The following is a 16,329-nucleotide window of genomic DNA, read 5'->3' as shown; positions in this document are numbered from 1 at the left end:
CCTCCAAGCTCTTCGCACATTGTTTCTAACATGGCCTGGCATTCCTTTTTGAGCCATTTCTTTCTCAGAAGACTGCGTTGCTCCCAGTGTTGAACATCGCCCAGCCCCTGGAAAAACATGAGGAAGGTAGTGGACTAGCAGCCAGGACTCCCAAATTGGAGCCCTCCTGGGTAATGCCAAGTGAGGTGGTCTCTTAGCAGGCCCATTCCCAGCGCAAAACACTTACCCCATAAGCATCAACAATGAGCTGTAGGACATTGCTGGAATCGGTGGACAGAACTCCCACTGTGGTCCCTGGGATGAGCTCACTGTAGTTCTAGAAAGGAAGACAGATGTCCAGGGCTGACCAAACAAAGGTAGTGGTCTCCAGAAGCCCTCCCCAAATCAGGCTGAGGTTCTCAAAATGAAGATTGAGGGAAAGACAGGATATTTTACTTGTCATTGCCAGGAATCTAGCAGTTTTTCAACCCTGAGCAAAATTAAAGAAAACTTCTCACACCCCTCACCCCATGGAATTTCTCCCCTACCCCACTGCAAACATCAACATACACATCCTGCTAGGTTCAAGGTTGGAGATGAATCATTAACTCTTGGGAACAGGTTGGAGGAGGATCTTTCCTGGTTGGGGACCATGGCGAATGCTTGCGTGGGTTGGTTCCCTGAGTCAAGTCCACCCATCACAGGCCCCACTGCCACTCCAGGAAGTCCTGGTAGCATAGTCACCTGGTAGAGATTGACTACTTCTTCAGTCACTGCAAAGATCAAATTGATGTTTTTCTGGGATAACTTCTCAGTCATCAGCCCCAGAGAGGGATAATCCTATAAAAAGGGAGGGTAGGGAGGTTAGTTAAGAAGTCTATTCACATATATCCCCAAACTCTAAGCCATAGAACTTGGCTTCTCTGGGCCACAGTGTAGGCAGTGGTGGTGCTTGAATCTTTCCCATGATGAACATAAGGTAAGGGGATAAGTAGCAGCACAAAGCCAGTTGTGAACTCCAGAGAGAGTTGAAGAGGTATAGGATGGCAGTGTCAAAACTAAGCACCTCTTTCCTCCTACTCAAATTCAATGCATTAATGTCAAGGAGCAGCTTCCATGGGCCAAGTACTGTTCGATCTCATTGTTTACAAGCTTCCTCCTATTTTGCAGCTACTGACAAATGCCTTGGCTTGGTACATGCAATCCCCACCACATGGCCCTTCCAACCTTCCTTACTAATCATCATCGACCTTTCTCCCTCTTCCACTTAACACTGACCTGGCCCACTCTCTTTCTGCCACCTAGAGCAGCCTTCTTTTTGGTAATCCTCCTCCTTCCTTAGGACCCAGCTCAGGTCCTACCTTCTCCATGAGGCTTCCTTGACCATCTCAGCTCATGACAAGCTTTCCTCCTCTGAATATCTAAAGCCTTATTGATTGTGCTGCCCATTTAGCACTGATCATGCATCTCGTGTTGTTGGTAACACATCTCCTCAACTAAACTAAAACCCCCCTGAGGGTAGGACCTCCATATCATCTCTTTACCTCCCTCAGCCCCTGGTAAGGAGTCTTGCATAGGTTAGGTGTCAATGGTTACTGACTCACCCATTGCTGGGTAGTGTTCAACTCAGATATGGCTGACACCAAGGAATTCAAGCCACAGTGGAGATGCTGGTGAATTATGAACATGTCCCTAGGATCCTAGACCTTGTGGATAGCTCATGAGGTCATCAGCACAGGCTCCTGACTTTACATAAGTGTACCTTTAAGCCACCTAGATGAGGTAGTTGCTATATTGTCTTTAAGAGATGAAAAATTCACATCTCCCCCCAGATACCCAGAGTATCAGTATTCTGAGGATCTGTACATTTTCTTTATGCCTAAAAGCAGTTTCTCCTTTTCCAATTGAAACTCATTTCCTCTTATTTAACTTTATTTGGCCATAGAAAACAATGTATAAGAAGTCTTCTCATGTGTCAGCTAAATCATCCTTTAGCCTTTTTCCGTCAAGCTAAATGACTGTGAGCCCTGTAACCATTCCTCACAGGACCAGCTCTCCATGCTTTTGATGATCTTTGACTCTTTTTCCTCTATCTCCTTCTAATAACCACAGATAAGCATGGTATTCCAAGAAGGGGCTGATCCATGCACAGTAGACAGGAAGGCCTGCTTTCCAGCTAGACTTGCAAAAATCCTTTGGGTCCATTCGGATGCCATGATGCTTCTGCTGATACTGGAGGCAGTAGAGGTAGTTGTAACACTGACCACAGGCAAGATCATTTCTAATCGTTGTGCAGTTTGTACCCTGGATGAAGATGTCCAGTTGATGGAGGTGGGGGTGAGGGCAGGCTGAAACTAGCCCTAAACCCTGCCCAGAGGAAGGACTGCCATTTTCACATTTACACAAGACTCTGCCCAGGTTAAGGCAGTAGGCCATAGTGAACAGGGACCATAGGTGATGCCAATCTCACCATGGTAGTAGAGGCAGAGTAATGGTTGTCACTGCCAACGTGACACTGCCCATCATTGGGCTGGACAATGCCTGCCAACCTTCCATCCAGTGCTATATGGGTCTTGGCATCAGTGGTAAACACCAGCAAGTGGGATGCATCATTCCTCCAGCCAATCTTCTCCTGTTTAAAAAAAAAAAAAAAAAAAAGGCAAATGAGAGAAAGCAACTTTAGCCATGTCGTTGGCAGAAAAAAAAGAACCAAGGACCTCCCTGCCTGAAGGTCTGAACAAGTCGTCTTAGAGAAGGAACTCAGTCCCAGTCCTCGGAACACAAACTGGAACTTTCCAATTCGGGGGTTTCTGTTCTCTTAGGAAAACAATCTCATAGCAGATTAGTTCAAGCAGCTGAAAGACACCTGATTCAACTCTAAATATAACTCTTCTAACGATAATCACATGGCCCATCTAGAAACCCACCTGCATCTGCAGAGCTGGGCTGGGCTGAAAGAAAACCTATCTGAACATCTGCCCACTCTGCTGAGCTTAAGTTAATACAGCTTGATTCTATAGGCTTCCAGAGAAGGTGAGATGATGCTTTCCCCAAAAAACATCTGGGACTATGAGGTTCAAAAAAATGTCAGCTCTGGCCAGGGAATGGATATAAGCAGAGCTTCTTTATTGGGAGCAACTTATTGCTTATACTATATAAAGCTCTGCTTAGTTCCTCCCTTATTTCACACAGAATCACTACCATTGAGCCACTTCCTTCCCCATTTGATCTGCATTAACCACACCTGGCACTCCATGCCCTCCAAACTCACATCACAGACTGTCGCCTGCATGATGGCATCAAAGCCGCCCTCTGGGCCATCTCGGTTCCGTGACACACTCTGCTTCTTCACCTCCTCATTGAAGCGGGTCACCTGGTCAGTCAGTGTGAGCACATGTTTGTAGCCGAACATGGGCAAACAGGTGGTCTTCATACTGGGAAGGGAGGGAGATAATTTAAGTAGACACCATGATGGAAAAGGCTGTGCTGGGAGTGGTGGGGAAAGAGAGGGGAACAAATATGGATAGTGGTGTGCCCATGTCAGTTCTATACAACCACCATTACTCAAACAGTTCAGATTCAAAGTCACCCTTCAAATTACCTGAAGCATCACACTGACCTTACCTCCAGCTAGCCCAGAGAATAACAGAGTGAGCTGCAGAATGAGACTGCCTGCGTTCATAATCCCAGCTCCTCTACTTCTAGATCATGAGACCCTAAGCAAGTTTCTCTGTACTTAACCTATGAAAATGGGGATGTGATAGCACATATCTCATAAGAGTTGTGAGGCTTAAATGAGTTAACACATATCAAGTGCTTAGATCAGAGTGAGGCTCTAGTTGTTGCTATCACCTCATATTTAATGCTTTTCTAAAGTAACATTAACACAACAATAAAGCAAAAGTTCATCAATAACAATGTCCCTGAACTATCAATAAATTGATAAATCTGTGCCAGACAGGAGTATTTCTATCACCAGACCAGTGGCTTGTTTGTTTAATTGATGGCTGACATGTTTACTAGGGAATCTTACGACCCCTGTTAAGACAGGAGTTTAAAAAGGCATGTCATATAACTTTGGAAACTAAAAAGTAAATTCATACCTTGTCAGGCTCAGTAACCACCATTTTAAATTATTATAATCCATAGTCTCCAACAATTAAATAAACATGCCATTCAGTAATAAGCCAAGGTGTCAACAGAGGCACCCTTGTCAATTTACAGACTATTAAAGAGTTCAATAAATATCATTCCCACTTTTTATATTCCTCTAGGACTTAATTCCTTGCATTTTAACCCTGTAAGACTCATACTCTTGGTGATGAGGCAATGATGACAGTAAAATGAAATAATTCCTCTATTTACTTATCCATAAATTTCTCTCAACTTTGGATCTCATTTCTCTCCCATTCTCTCTTGTCTCCTATTTATTTGTGACCAAGACCAAGAAGCTGATGGATTTTCTTTCTAGATATCCAAACAGCCTTGGACTCTATCGACACAATACTCCAGATCAACAGGCTGGCCTACTTGCCAGACAGGAAGACCAAGGAAGAGAGGAGTTATGATTTGGCCAGAAGGCAGTCAACAAAGCTACCCGAGAGCTGGAAATAGAAACCAGGACTTTGACTTGCCTGGGGAGAAGAGGAGGGTGCTGCCTTGGCTTCTAGTGGAGGGACTTACTCATAGCAGGGGTTTTTGAGGGCCTCTGGTGGGGAGATGTACATGTATGGTGACACGGGTTTGTCCACAAAGGCCCCAAAGCCAATCCGTAAGTTACTGGTGAGCTTGCGCATCTGGGAAGCCAGCTTGGTACCCAGGTTCTGGATGCTCCACAGGTCATCTTTCATGGAGTAAGACAGGTCCATCAAGTAGTAGATATCCACAGGGTAATCCTCCACCTGCCGGACCTGGACGGAGAAACTCTTCGAATCATCTGGAAGGCAGAAGGATGTTAGTTTTTCTCCTCTTCTCCCTCTAAGACTTAATAAGTGGATTTGGACACAGTTAGGATAAAGTAACTTCTTGATCAAGCCAAACTTGAAAGCCCTGGTCCCTTCTCCTCTCCCCTTGCAAGTCTATTCCTCTCCCAATCTCTTGATCCTCTTACTTTTCATCTTTCTTTTCCATTTTCTAAAATTCTCCGCCATCTCTAAATGCCCATCTGCCTAATCTTCTGGATCTCCAGGGTCTACCACCCAGTCCTAGAGGTTGCAGCAGTTACTACACTACAGATTCTGTAAAACGTGAGAACTGTGTCCCACCCATCTCTGAATCCCACAGCACTTAATACAGGCCTTGCATGTAAAAGGTACTCTCTTAAATTTTCTTTGATTTAATTAGAAAGTCAAAATCAATGCTTCGAAAAGCCTAACACATCCTCCCTCTGAAAGCCTCCTGCCCCTTTTTTTCTGCCCCCATTCCCTTGCCACATCTCACATGGAAAAGGGGCTTACAAATTGTTTTTTCATCTTACATCTCATCTGCGCCTCAACACGAAGCTATAAGCTAGGTAAAACAGGCATTGGAGGAAAGAAGAAACAAACTTTTTTTGAGTACCTACTGTGTTAGAAGGGTTAAGTAACTTTCCTAAGATTAAAAAGCTAATATATAAGAGAGTCAAGATGCAAACTCAGATCTTCTGACTCCAAGTCCCAACACCTTACATTTATCTTCCATTCTCCTGCCCACACCTCCTCCCAACATCCTTCTCTTCCCTCCCTATTTCCATTGTGAGCTACTTTGCCAAGGCTTCCTGCTCAGACCTCCACCTCATGCCCCGTGCCCATCTGTCTGGTATTGCCCCATGATAAGCCGCATCCTTACCTGGCCGGAGCCGGAGCGCAATCCTCTGGGGACTGACTTGAGTAATCTGAGAGCTGTCTCCAGAGCCCTTGTCACTGAGGGGTCTGGCCTCCAGGATGCTGGCCTCACTGATGGGGAACTCGATGGACTCCAGGGCACAGTTATCCGTCAGCAGATTCTCCTTCAGGTTGCAGCGGGGAGAGCCCAGAGGCAGGGCCTGTAAGACAGTAGCCCAAGGGGCAGCTGTGATCAGGAGCTATGGTGGCTCTCTATCTCCAGTAGGCTCTGGAGCTTACCCAACATTTTGGAGCTAAACCAGAGTAAATGAACTCATGTGGTCTATCCTAAGACAGACCGTAGTCCCATTGTACAGAAGGAGGAAACCGAGGTAACAGAAAGGTTGGGTGAGTGTCTGTTTCTGGATTCGTAGCTAAGAAGGAAGCCAAAACAGTAAGATGTCTGTTAAACTAGAATTTTTCAAACTGTGAAATGCAATCCACTTGCGGGTCCCAAAAATCAATGTAGTGGGTCTCCATTTATTAAATAAAAATGCAATCAGATAGAACAAAAAGTATCAAAGCATATAAATAATGTTTATATACAAAAGTAAATATTGTTTCCTGAAACATTTATATGTTGGAGAGTGGGGTATAATATGTATAACAAATAATGATATACAATGTTTTTCTTTCTAGAGGTCAGGGTCAAAACAGTTTGGAAGCCACTGTGTTTCCTCTCTGTTTCCTCTCTGTTCCCAGCACCCAACCAGGACTTAGCACAGAGGTGATAGGGGAAGAACTATGGGGTAGCAGCAGAGAGTAGGGGCTAAGAGCACAGGAGTAGATTGGCTGAGGCTACATCTCAGCATGGCCTCTTACTAGCCAGTTACTAGTGTCACCTAATCTCTCCTTCCTTGTTTCCTCAGCTATAACATAAAGATAATAATAGCCCCAGCCTCACGGGGATGTTATGCAGGACTAGATAAGACAATGCATTTAAAACACAGAGCATGGGGCCTTCCATGGGGTAAGTGCTCAATAAATGTTAGCTATTATTATAAGATACTCTATAAATAATTCGTTCCTGTATAAGTTAATTTTGAATAAACTTCACGAGCTTGGGCAAATCTCATGATGCCAGGCCACTGGCCAGAGGCTGTCCTATCACTTCAAGCTTCCTTCCTTATCCTGGACAAAGAGCCAGTTGAGCACCCTTCAAAAACTCTGGTGCGTGTTCCACGGCCCTCTGGAGCTCTGTGTGTTTACATCTGAATATTGAATGGGAGACACACTGCACTGGGATAAATGCTGGAAATCAGGAAACAAGTTCAATCCCAGGTCTGCCGCTAACTAGCTATGTGACCTCAGATAAGTTATTTTGCTCCTTTTAGCCTCAGTTACTTCACCTATTTGATAAGGGGGTGAGATGACATGGTATTTTCTTTCCTTTTCTGCTCTGACATTTAGCAAATTTAGCCGGTCTGTGTGGGCAGAAGTCCACGAGGGCTCCTTGCCAGGTTGAGGGGACTGGCGGGAAAGCTGGAAAACCCCTCCCTGGACCTATTTCACAATATCTAGGCCTTCGGGCCCTCAAACCACCATCCCATCCCTACCCACCCCGTCACAACCACTTCCAGAAGAAGCAGAATAAGTCACGCCAATATCCCGGAACTACTAGTGCTAACATTTATTGAACACTTTCTGCATGGCAAGCCCTGTGACAAGCGCTTTACATGGATTGCTGCAATCCTCCTATAATGCTGGAACTATTATTCTTTTACAAGTGAGGAATCTGAGGCTTGGAGGCTTCACAAATGAGGAACCCAATCTTACAGGTAAGAAATCTAAGGCTTGGAGCAGTTAAGTAACTTGCCCAACGTTAACGAGCTAGGAAGTGGCAGAAGTGAGATGCTAACTAGATAGTCTGAATGTAATTATCCTCACAAAATGATATGTTGTACTACATTCTGTAAAGAGTGAGACTCAAGGCAGAGAAGCAAGCATGTGGAAGCAGTGGGCCCAGGAAGAGTCACACCTGAAAATGCCCCAGGTAGGGAGTAGAATGCAAGATGAGGATATGGCTGGCAGCTGTATTTCCAGGAGAGGGATTGGGCCACAAGGAGCCATCCATATGTTAAAAATCTGGATTCTGTAGCCTAAAAACCCCTCCAGATGCTCGGAGTCCCTCTCCCTCTCCTGCCCAGTCCTCCGGATAGGCTGAACAGCTTCCTTACGTGGATGGAAACATGACACCACCAACAGTGCTACAGACTGGATGTCTGTGTCCACCCAGAATTCATATGTTAAACTCTGGCCCCCAAAGGAGATGATATTAAGAGGTGGAGCTTTGGGAGGTAATTAGGTCATGAGGTAGAACCTTCCCGAATGAGATTAGTGCCCTTAAAAAGAGGCCCCAGAGAGCTCCCTGGCCCCTTCTGCCACGTGAGGACATAGCAAGAAGGCAGCCATCAATGACACAAATTTGCTGGTACCTTGATCTTGTATTTCCAAGCTTACGGAACTGTGAGAAATAAATGTGTGTTGTTAAGTCATTCAGTCTATGGTATTTGCATTATAGCACCCTGCAAGGACTAAGACAAAGATATGAGGACCACCCAGGTCCGGGCAAAAAGTGGAAAGAAGAGCTTCTGGAAGCCAGCAGCTTCTTTCTTTCTCTCAGCTTCATGGGTATGAGGTAGAGAAATGGTATCAGCAGTGGGAAATAGTGCACATAATTTAACCTTCCTGGCTCAAGAGATTCTAACAGGGACAGCATAGATCTTTGAAGTCTCTGAGAGAAATGAAAGTCCCCTCCCCACACTCAACTCTGGAAGAGGACAGAATGGCGGAGGGGAGAACTCATGAGCCCTTTGCTTTTCTGTGCCCAAATACCTCTTGCTGCCCCTACCCATCTCTCTCAACCCTTCTTCCTTAAGAAGCAGTCTCTTCCTTGCTCAGAAAACTTCCTACCTTATCTCCGATTCCAGTTGCCCGCAAAGGCCGAAGGAGAAACCCTTCCATAAAAGGCAATGATTGTATAGACCAAGATGCACTGAGGAGCAGAGCCTTTCCAGGACTAAAACAGATGAAGGAGAGGGAAGGGTGAGACCAGGACACCGAATGAGAACAGCGAGGCCGTCATGTATCTTTAAGAAGCATCAGCAAAGGGAGAGAATGTTTGGAGTCTGAAGGGGGGTGGTTTCCTGACTCCATTTTCTAACATGACAATGCTTCTCAGAAGAAAGTTTGAAGTACTAAGCCTTGCTGACAGTCCTTATGGTTTGTTATGAATTTCCTTAGAAATATAAACACTAAGAAACAAAAACTATCTTCCTCCCTCCCCTTGTGGTCACTGACATCAGAGATCAGGAACATAACAGGCCTGCCCCTTAGCCACGCTCTCCCCGAGAGCCTCCTGTCGCAGAATACCAAGGCAGTGACCTCAATACACTTGGGCAACATGCCTTTTCTAAATAACCCAGGCTGAGAAGGTAGAAGGAATGTCTCCAGGTGACTCAGAGAGAAACTGGAAGGAAGAAGGAGGAAAAACAGAGTTTTAGCTCCCAGTGAAACCGGATATGACACTAAAAGGGCAAAAATAACAAAGACCCAAAGGAAGACTGAAGCAGAGAGGTGGGAGGTTCTAGCCCACGTGCCGTGGGAGCCGAATTCCCACCCTCTCTTGGAAGAATGGCACATGCTATTACTCCCATTCTCCATTGAACTCGTTTTGGAAATTGGGGAAGTACAGCATGATTAACTGTCATTATCCTCCCTATCAGCCAAAGTTGGTCAGGGGATAAAATAAGACTATGAATGTGAAATGCTTTCAAAATATAAAAATCTCACTATAAGTCAAATATATTCAAATCCTTTTGATGTGATTTAAACAAGTAAATGCAAATAGAAGGTGACTCTTTTCTACTATTACTGATGTAACTATTACCATTATTGTATACTCTGTTTTTGAAGAATAAAACACAACATGTCCTGGTACTTATTTTTTTTCTCCAGAGAGTTACCAAATACCCCCCATCCAAATAAACTACCACTGTTCTCTTGATTGACACCCAGTGAGGACAAGAAATCACTGGGACAAGAAGTGTGGAGGAGACAGAAAAAAGGAGAGGAATAGGAAAGCATTTTAGTTCATGGTTATTAGAACTCACACCCCATTGTTTACAGGGAGAGGAGCTCATTTAATATTATATACATATATATTTTTTTACACTTACAAGGTAGAGTAAAACTCTCAAGATGAACATTAATCCTCCAGATTAAAAAAAGAAAAGAAAAAAGGTGGAAAGGAAAAAATAGCAGCAGAGCAGTGAGAATAAAATTATGTTAATGACTAAAAAGGAACGAAAAGTAGCCTAAACCTTTCCCCTGCAGACGCAAAGAAGAAAATAAGCGAGTCCTGTTGGAGTCTTCTACTTTGCTAGACCCAAACCCATTCTTCTTTCACCCCTGAATATCAGGCTGAGTGTGAGCTGGTCCACCTTCTGATGTGCACTCAGGACTACATTAAAATTCCTAGTATTTCCCTCCACCTTAGGTTTGAAAATTTAGCAAATATTTAGGACATGCTTATAGTAAATATAATTTGTTGTTTAATTCAAATTTAACTGAGTGTCCTGTATTTTATCTGGCAACTTTAAATCCACCTCCACCCATCATGACCCCAATGGTCAGCCCTTTCAATTAGCAGTATTTGCCAAACTTGCTATCATAACAACCCATTCTGATGCAATAGGTACAGGGTCTATCCCGGGAACCTTTATATTAAAAACACCCCAAGTAATTCTCACCACCAGGCAAGTTTGGAAGGGTCTAGATTCCAACATGGCGTCACTGAGGCCAAGACCACAAGTTGTATCTCTGTGTGAGGCTGGCCTCTTTGCTAGATTCACAAGTCAAAGATAGCACAGCACCCCAACCCATGTGAGTATCCACATCCCCCCAGAACACACCCTATGCAGATGGGCCCAAAACTCTGCACTCATCCACATTGGCTATGTTTTCCTGTTGCCCAGCCAAGCGCTTGCTACACACACCCAGAGATGCTGTCCTCTAGGACCAAGAGAAAGCTGAGCCCAACCAGTTGTTTTTCTAGACACTGCCAATCCTGCCTACAACAGCCAAGGTAGGGGAGGCAGAAGCAGAGGGCTCTCCAGGGTTGATTAATCAACAAATCACTTACAAAATGGCCCACGTGGTTCACTTTTGGTTAAGTCAACAGCCAAGGCACTTTCAACAGTTAAACTCAGTCTGTGCAGGGGAAGCCCTCAGGAAAAACATTGCAGCCATATTTAGGTTACAGCCTGGGATTCCCACCTCCCATTCCTCCTTGGCTGACGCATTTTGCCCCACAAGGGGCTCTTCTATTGTCCTTCCCTCCTCCCTTCCTTTTCTTCTCCCTTTCTCCCTTCTTCCCCTCCTCCCCCGCTCCTGTTCTCCCCGTCCTTCCCTCTAGCTCAGAGATAGTTGTAGCCATTCATTAAATCCTTGACCTCCCCCACATTCCTATTTATATTCCATCCTCCCAGAGAATATCTTATTGGACCTTCTTCCTCCTCTTATTAGTTTTCTTTGGTTCAAGATGCACCCATTTCCTCTCTGACCCCACTCCTCATTCCTAGGTTGGGCTCCTGTTCTCCCCGTCCTTCCCTCTAGCTCAGAGATAGTTGTAGTCATTCATTAAATCCTTGACCTCCCCCACATTCCTATTTATATTCCATCCTCCCAGAGAATATCTTATTGGACCTTCTTCCTCCTCTTATTAGTTTTCTTTGGTCCAAGATGCACCCATTTCCTCTTTGACCCCACTCCCCATTCCTAGGTTGGTCCTACCTTATGCTTTGATCCTACCCTGTACCTTCCCCCTTACCAACAGCTGCCCTCCCCTGGTCTGTCCCAGGGGACAAAATTCACAAGGGTCATCAAAAGTAATCTACATTTGCTTCTCTGAAATCTGATCACGAGGTGTAAGGGCTTTATTTGGTCAGGCCTCAGCATCCCTCAGTTATCTAGCTTGTCCCTATGTAGACCAAGAGAGGTGACAGATACTCCAATAATATGTGCACTTTCTTCTTCCCTAGACTCCTCTGGGCTACAGTTGTCTCCATTTTCTCTTGCTTTGGGTTGAAAAGGAGGAAAGAGGAGGGGGAGCATCCTGTGAGTGACACTAGGGCTTCTCCCCCCGCCGCCCGTACCCCTCGGCTCCAGCCAGCTTCAGGTCATCCAATCCAATCGGTCGCCCTCCCCATCCAGCTTTCCCTTCTTCCAGGATCCAGCTGTTGAATTCCAACTTCCTTGTAAAAGAAGCTTAATAATATCATGACGGTGACCAAGGGAAGGAGGAATGGCAAATGAGAAGGGAGGAGGCCACACCACACTTGAGCAGCCAGCTCAGCCCAGAGGGGTGGAGAACCTGAGGGGATGGGGGGGAACAACTCAACCCTCCCCTTCCCCACCCCAACTCCCAGCCCCAGGGAATATTTCATTTGCTAAATGAAATCAGTGTGGCCCAGATGTTGGGCAGCTGCCTCTGGAAGCAGTTCCCGTGCTGAACTGCACACAGGCCAAATCAGTGTGTTGGGCTGGCCTCTGCCTCTGGCAGTCCTCTTATGGAGGCATAAACACAGCCTCTCTTCCCCTACCTCCCCCCATACCCGCCTGTCAGGGAGGTTGCCTTTTTAGGAAACTCAGCAGACTGGGAAGAGAAACAGACAGAGAGAATGAGGGCCTGGGTTAGAGCAGTCGTAAAACCACAGAGGGCAGAAACATGCGTGACAGAGAGGGTACCTCAGGTGGCTGAGAAGCAGTTAGGCCAGAAGTTCAGGTAACCACCTGCAAGGGGCCAGGCTAATGACTCAGCCTCAGACTCTGTAATCACTGGAATCTCTCCAGCCACACTCACCACCCTCCCAACCTCAGCCAGGTCTTGCCAGCTCCAGATTCCCGTCCCAGCCACAAACATAGCCATTCCCTCAGACACACTCATTCCCTAGGGCCCCAGACACAACAAACCCTCTGCCTAGACACAGCTAACCCTTTCTTGTCATCCTCCCGTCCTCACCAAATTGGCCCAGCTCCTTCCCTCATTGACACCTAGGAGAGGGAAGGAAAGAAGAAAAGAAGAGGAAGAGAGAAAAAGGTATAGATAGCTACGGGGCCCAATCATCAGAGAGAAAAGGGGAAGAGAAAAGGTCTGACTAAACAGGCCCCCGCACGAGGGCAAGACCCCTCTCTTACTTGCCTTTAAAAACTTCTGAGGTACAGCATCCCTTGTATACCTGTAACTCTCTCCCACCTCTCCTTTTGAGACCTGAAGCCCTGCTTCCCTGGGGTGCTGCACCCCAACAAGAAGTAAGCAAAGAGTGGTAAAGGATGGCAGTGGCTACAGTGAGGCCAGGAGGACCAAGGTAATTGGCCAGAGCCACAGGCCACACCGTGGACCCTGGGTGACACTTCGAGTAACAGCCCTATAATGGCTCATGTCGGCATCTACCAGTGGGAAGGCTTTGCCCTTGTTTTACTCAGAAGGGACAAGGCGCTTGTGTATTTAGGAGAGAGGAGTTATCCCATGGGTCTGTTCCTGCACGAAAGCGACCAAGCCTGGGGAAGGAGTTAAGTTAGGTTCCTTACCTCATCTGAGCACCAGGCACACATGGGACTCACGGCCAGGCACTGCTGGCAGGAGCTCACACCGCGTGTGGTACAGATGTTGGGCCCTGCGACAGAGCAACAAAGGCATTAATTAGCCCTGATCTGACTTGATGAAGTAACTGGTCTGCCCATCCTTCCCAACTCTCCCTATCGCCCAGGTCATAGCTCTCGGATGCACACAAACACACCCTAACCAGACCACAGACGTTTACCAAACACAGGCCCTGTGATAAGGAAAAAGGAGAATAAGAAAGGTCGAGAGCAACTCTTCACTACCCGCCATTGATGGCGCCACAGTGATGGCCAGTAAGAGAGCAAAGCTGAGCCGTGGACCCAAAGTGTCAGCTCAGAACCGATGGAAAGGCTTTAATTAACTGGTTTGCCACCTACATTGTGCACATGAAATCCTGAGGTCCAGAGGAGTGGCACTGTGTCCTCTCTCCAATTATTCTGGTGCTATAGTCACAGCCACTACACAGGGGATCCAAGGCCCTGATGTTCAAACAGTAACATGCAGCCTAAATATTGGAAGGGGTGGCCATGGCAGTGTCCCAGTGGCCTACCAGGGAAAAGCTAATTTTCTGGAATGTTCTCAAGCTTCCCATCACATATAGACTGGTCAAGGGAGAACAGCAGAAATGTTAGAAAAAAGCTGACTGATATAAGCTGGAAGAACATCGAATTTTGGAGTTGGAAGGCCTGTGTTTGAATTCTGAATCTTCTTACTAGCCATGTCATGATCTTGAGCAACTCAATTAACCTCTATGAAATGATAATATTTATCTCATAGAATTTGTGCAAGAATTCAGGGAGGAAAGGGAGAAGCACTTGGTATATAACAAAGTGCCACTCAAATACGAACAGTCTTTATACTGTCAAAGGACAGAGGAACAGAGACAACCAGAGGGACCAAAACAGCCCAAGAAGCTCAGCTTGGAGTCAAATCTTAGGCATTTGCTTGGACAAAAGTTCCCATCCTTCATGTGACCCCTAGCTCAGCCATCCTGGCCTCAGCCAGGTACACCCTGGAACATCCCCCAGAGAGGCCTTTTCCAACAGAAGGAGCAGAATGAGGAAGATGCCTTCTTCCTCATAACCTGTGACCCGATTATCCTGACAGTTCCTTTATCCAGTTTTCTAAAGCGGCCCCTTTGCCCTCAGCTGGTAAGAGCAGCAGATATATTTGGCGAGAAATCATCCTGATAGTTGGGATGTTTTCTCAGTGTCCCCAAAACCTATTGAGCTGAATGTCTCAGTCATAGTGACTGAAGTCCCTCTCTTGCAACTTTTGGACAAAAACATACCCAGAAAATGTGCTTACACACACACACACACACACACACACACACACACGCACACACACACTAGTGTCAAGAAAAATTATCCAAAGTTTGGAAATAGGCTAAACTTTGGGTTCCCTTTCAAAATAATTCAGGGTGTGGACTAGCATACCCGCCATGCTTAGGGATTTTCTAATTTTCTGGTGGTGGGTACCTTTGTTTGACTTCTATCGGTTAGAAGATTTTACAACGTTGTAAGAGTAGAGGTTAACTTGTAGAAAACCAATAACAAGGAAATGATTCTCCGTGAGAACAGTGTATATGATTCTTACCCAACGGCATGCAAATGACTACTGTCTAATAAAAAGGTAACTGCCCAAAATTAGGGCTTATTGCCTTGTAGAACATTAACCAATTTTGAATCTATTAGGTAACTGATTTCAACATTCCTTTGACTGACCAACTATATATCTCCTTTCCTTGAATCCTCTTTTGAACTGACCTTAATATTAACTCAGTTGACTTTATATTTGTGTGGGATTTATATTTTAGTGGAAAATTACACTTTATCAGTGTCCATCTCAGGACCTCACTAGGGGGCAGAGGGATCTAACAGAAAAGGTACGCACACAATCAGTAGACTGTGGTCCTAACTGAATCACCCCCCTAATAATGTGGCCTTCGGTCAGTCATTTAAACCCTCTCAGTCTCAGTTTCTTCAACTCCAATATGCCTAACATATAATTATTTATGTATCTGCCATAACAACTCTGCCACACAATAAGTTTTAGGCCCTTCGAGGCCTGCCCGACCCAGCCCAGCACAGCCCCAGTCCTTGCTCAAAGGATATGCTCGATAAATACGTATAGGAGCAAATTGAGAGGCACTGGACTAGAGGTACTGGACAAGTTTCATTTTGTCTTTTAAGAAACTGAGCTCATTCCTCCAAATGACATATAGGATTCCAATATAAAACATGCAAATGGACTGCAACAGTTCTTCAAACAATTTGGATTTTCATTGTTCTCCTAAAAATACTAGCTTACATGTGGAATCCTTGACACATCTTCTGGGACCCCCAGGTTTCCTCAAAGCCTTGAGTCTGTCTAATTTCAAAGGCCTTTCCCAAATCTAAAATTCTTCAAGGGGATGCTACCATAAGCCCATGAGTAACCTCTGGGGCTCCAGCCTCTGACCCGATTACAACCTTAGCATGTGAGTTCGAGGGCTGTGAGGTAGAAATTATGGCAGTGGTTCCAGGCCTGGCCCTAAAGCACCAAGGCCGCCTCTGAGTTGGGGCAGCACTTAGCCATGCCCTATCTGTAATAGAAGAAAGGTGGCCAGTTTTCCCAGAGCTGCCAGATTCAGAATGCCTGAGTGTTTAGAACCAGCAATGCTCCCTGAAGGGGCTGCCCAACCATCTCTTAGCTCACAATTGCTCTTTCTCCAGCCAGATGTGAACACAGCCCCCATTATTGCCTTAATGGAAGAGTTCTGAGAGAAGCAGAGCCTGAACTATTTTAGGTCTCTGCCTCCCTTTTTAAAGTTTCCATGGGAACTGGCACCCAGTGGGGTAATTTGGGACATATGCCATTGAT

General features: G+C 45.6%; 1 protein-coding gene across 1 annotated transcript in view; it reads right to left on the bottom strand.

Moving 5' to 3' along the window:
• ITGB3 (integrin subunit beta 3) overlaps nt 1–13,542 on the bottom strand; it is a 32,908-nt gene extending 19,366 nt beyond the window's left edge. The window contains exons 1-7 of the mRNA XM_006910177.3: nt 13,431–13,542; nt 5,806–6,001; nt 4,663–4,915; nt 3,251–3,413; nt 2,450–2,611; nt 724–819; nt 227–316 (exon numbers count right to left, since the gene is read on the bottom strand). Of these exons, the coding sequence (XP_006910239.1) occupies nt 227–316; nt 724–819; nt 2,450–2,611; nt 3,251–3,413; nt 4,663–4,915; nt 5,806–6,001; nt 13,431–13,454 (984 nt within the window). The 5' untranslated portion in view covers nt 13,455–13,542. The remainder of the gene's footprint in view (nt 1–226; nt 317–723; nt 820–2,449; nt 2,612–3,250; nt 3,414–4,662; nt 4,916–5,805; nt 6,002–13,430) is intronic.
• Nucleotides 13,543–16,329: the final 2,787 nt, after the last annotated feature.

Source organism: Pteropus alecto, unplaced genomic scaffold (assembly GCF_000325575.1).
Source record: "Pteropus alecto unplaced genomic scaffold, ASM32557v1 scaffold313, whole genome shotgun sequence".
In the NCBI taxonomy this organism is placed as follows: domain Eukaryota; kingdom Metazoa; phylum Chordata; class Mammalia; order Chiroptera; family Pteropodidae; genus Pteropus; species Pteropus alecto.
The sequence above is the reverse complement of the archived record's forward strand: the minus strand, read 5'-3'. Positions and strand labels throughout refer to the sequence as shown.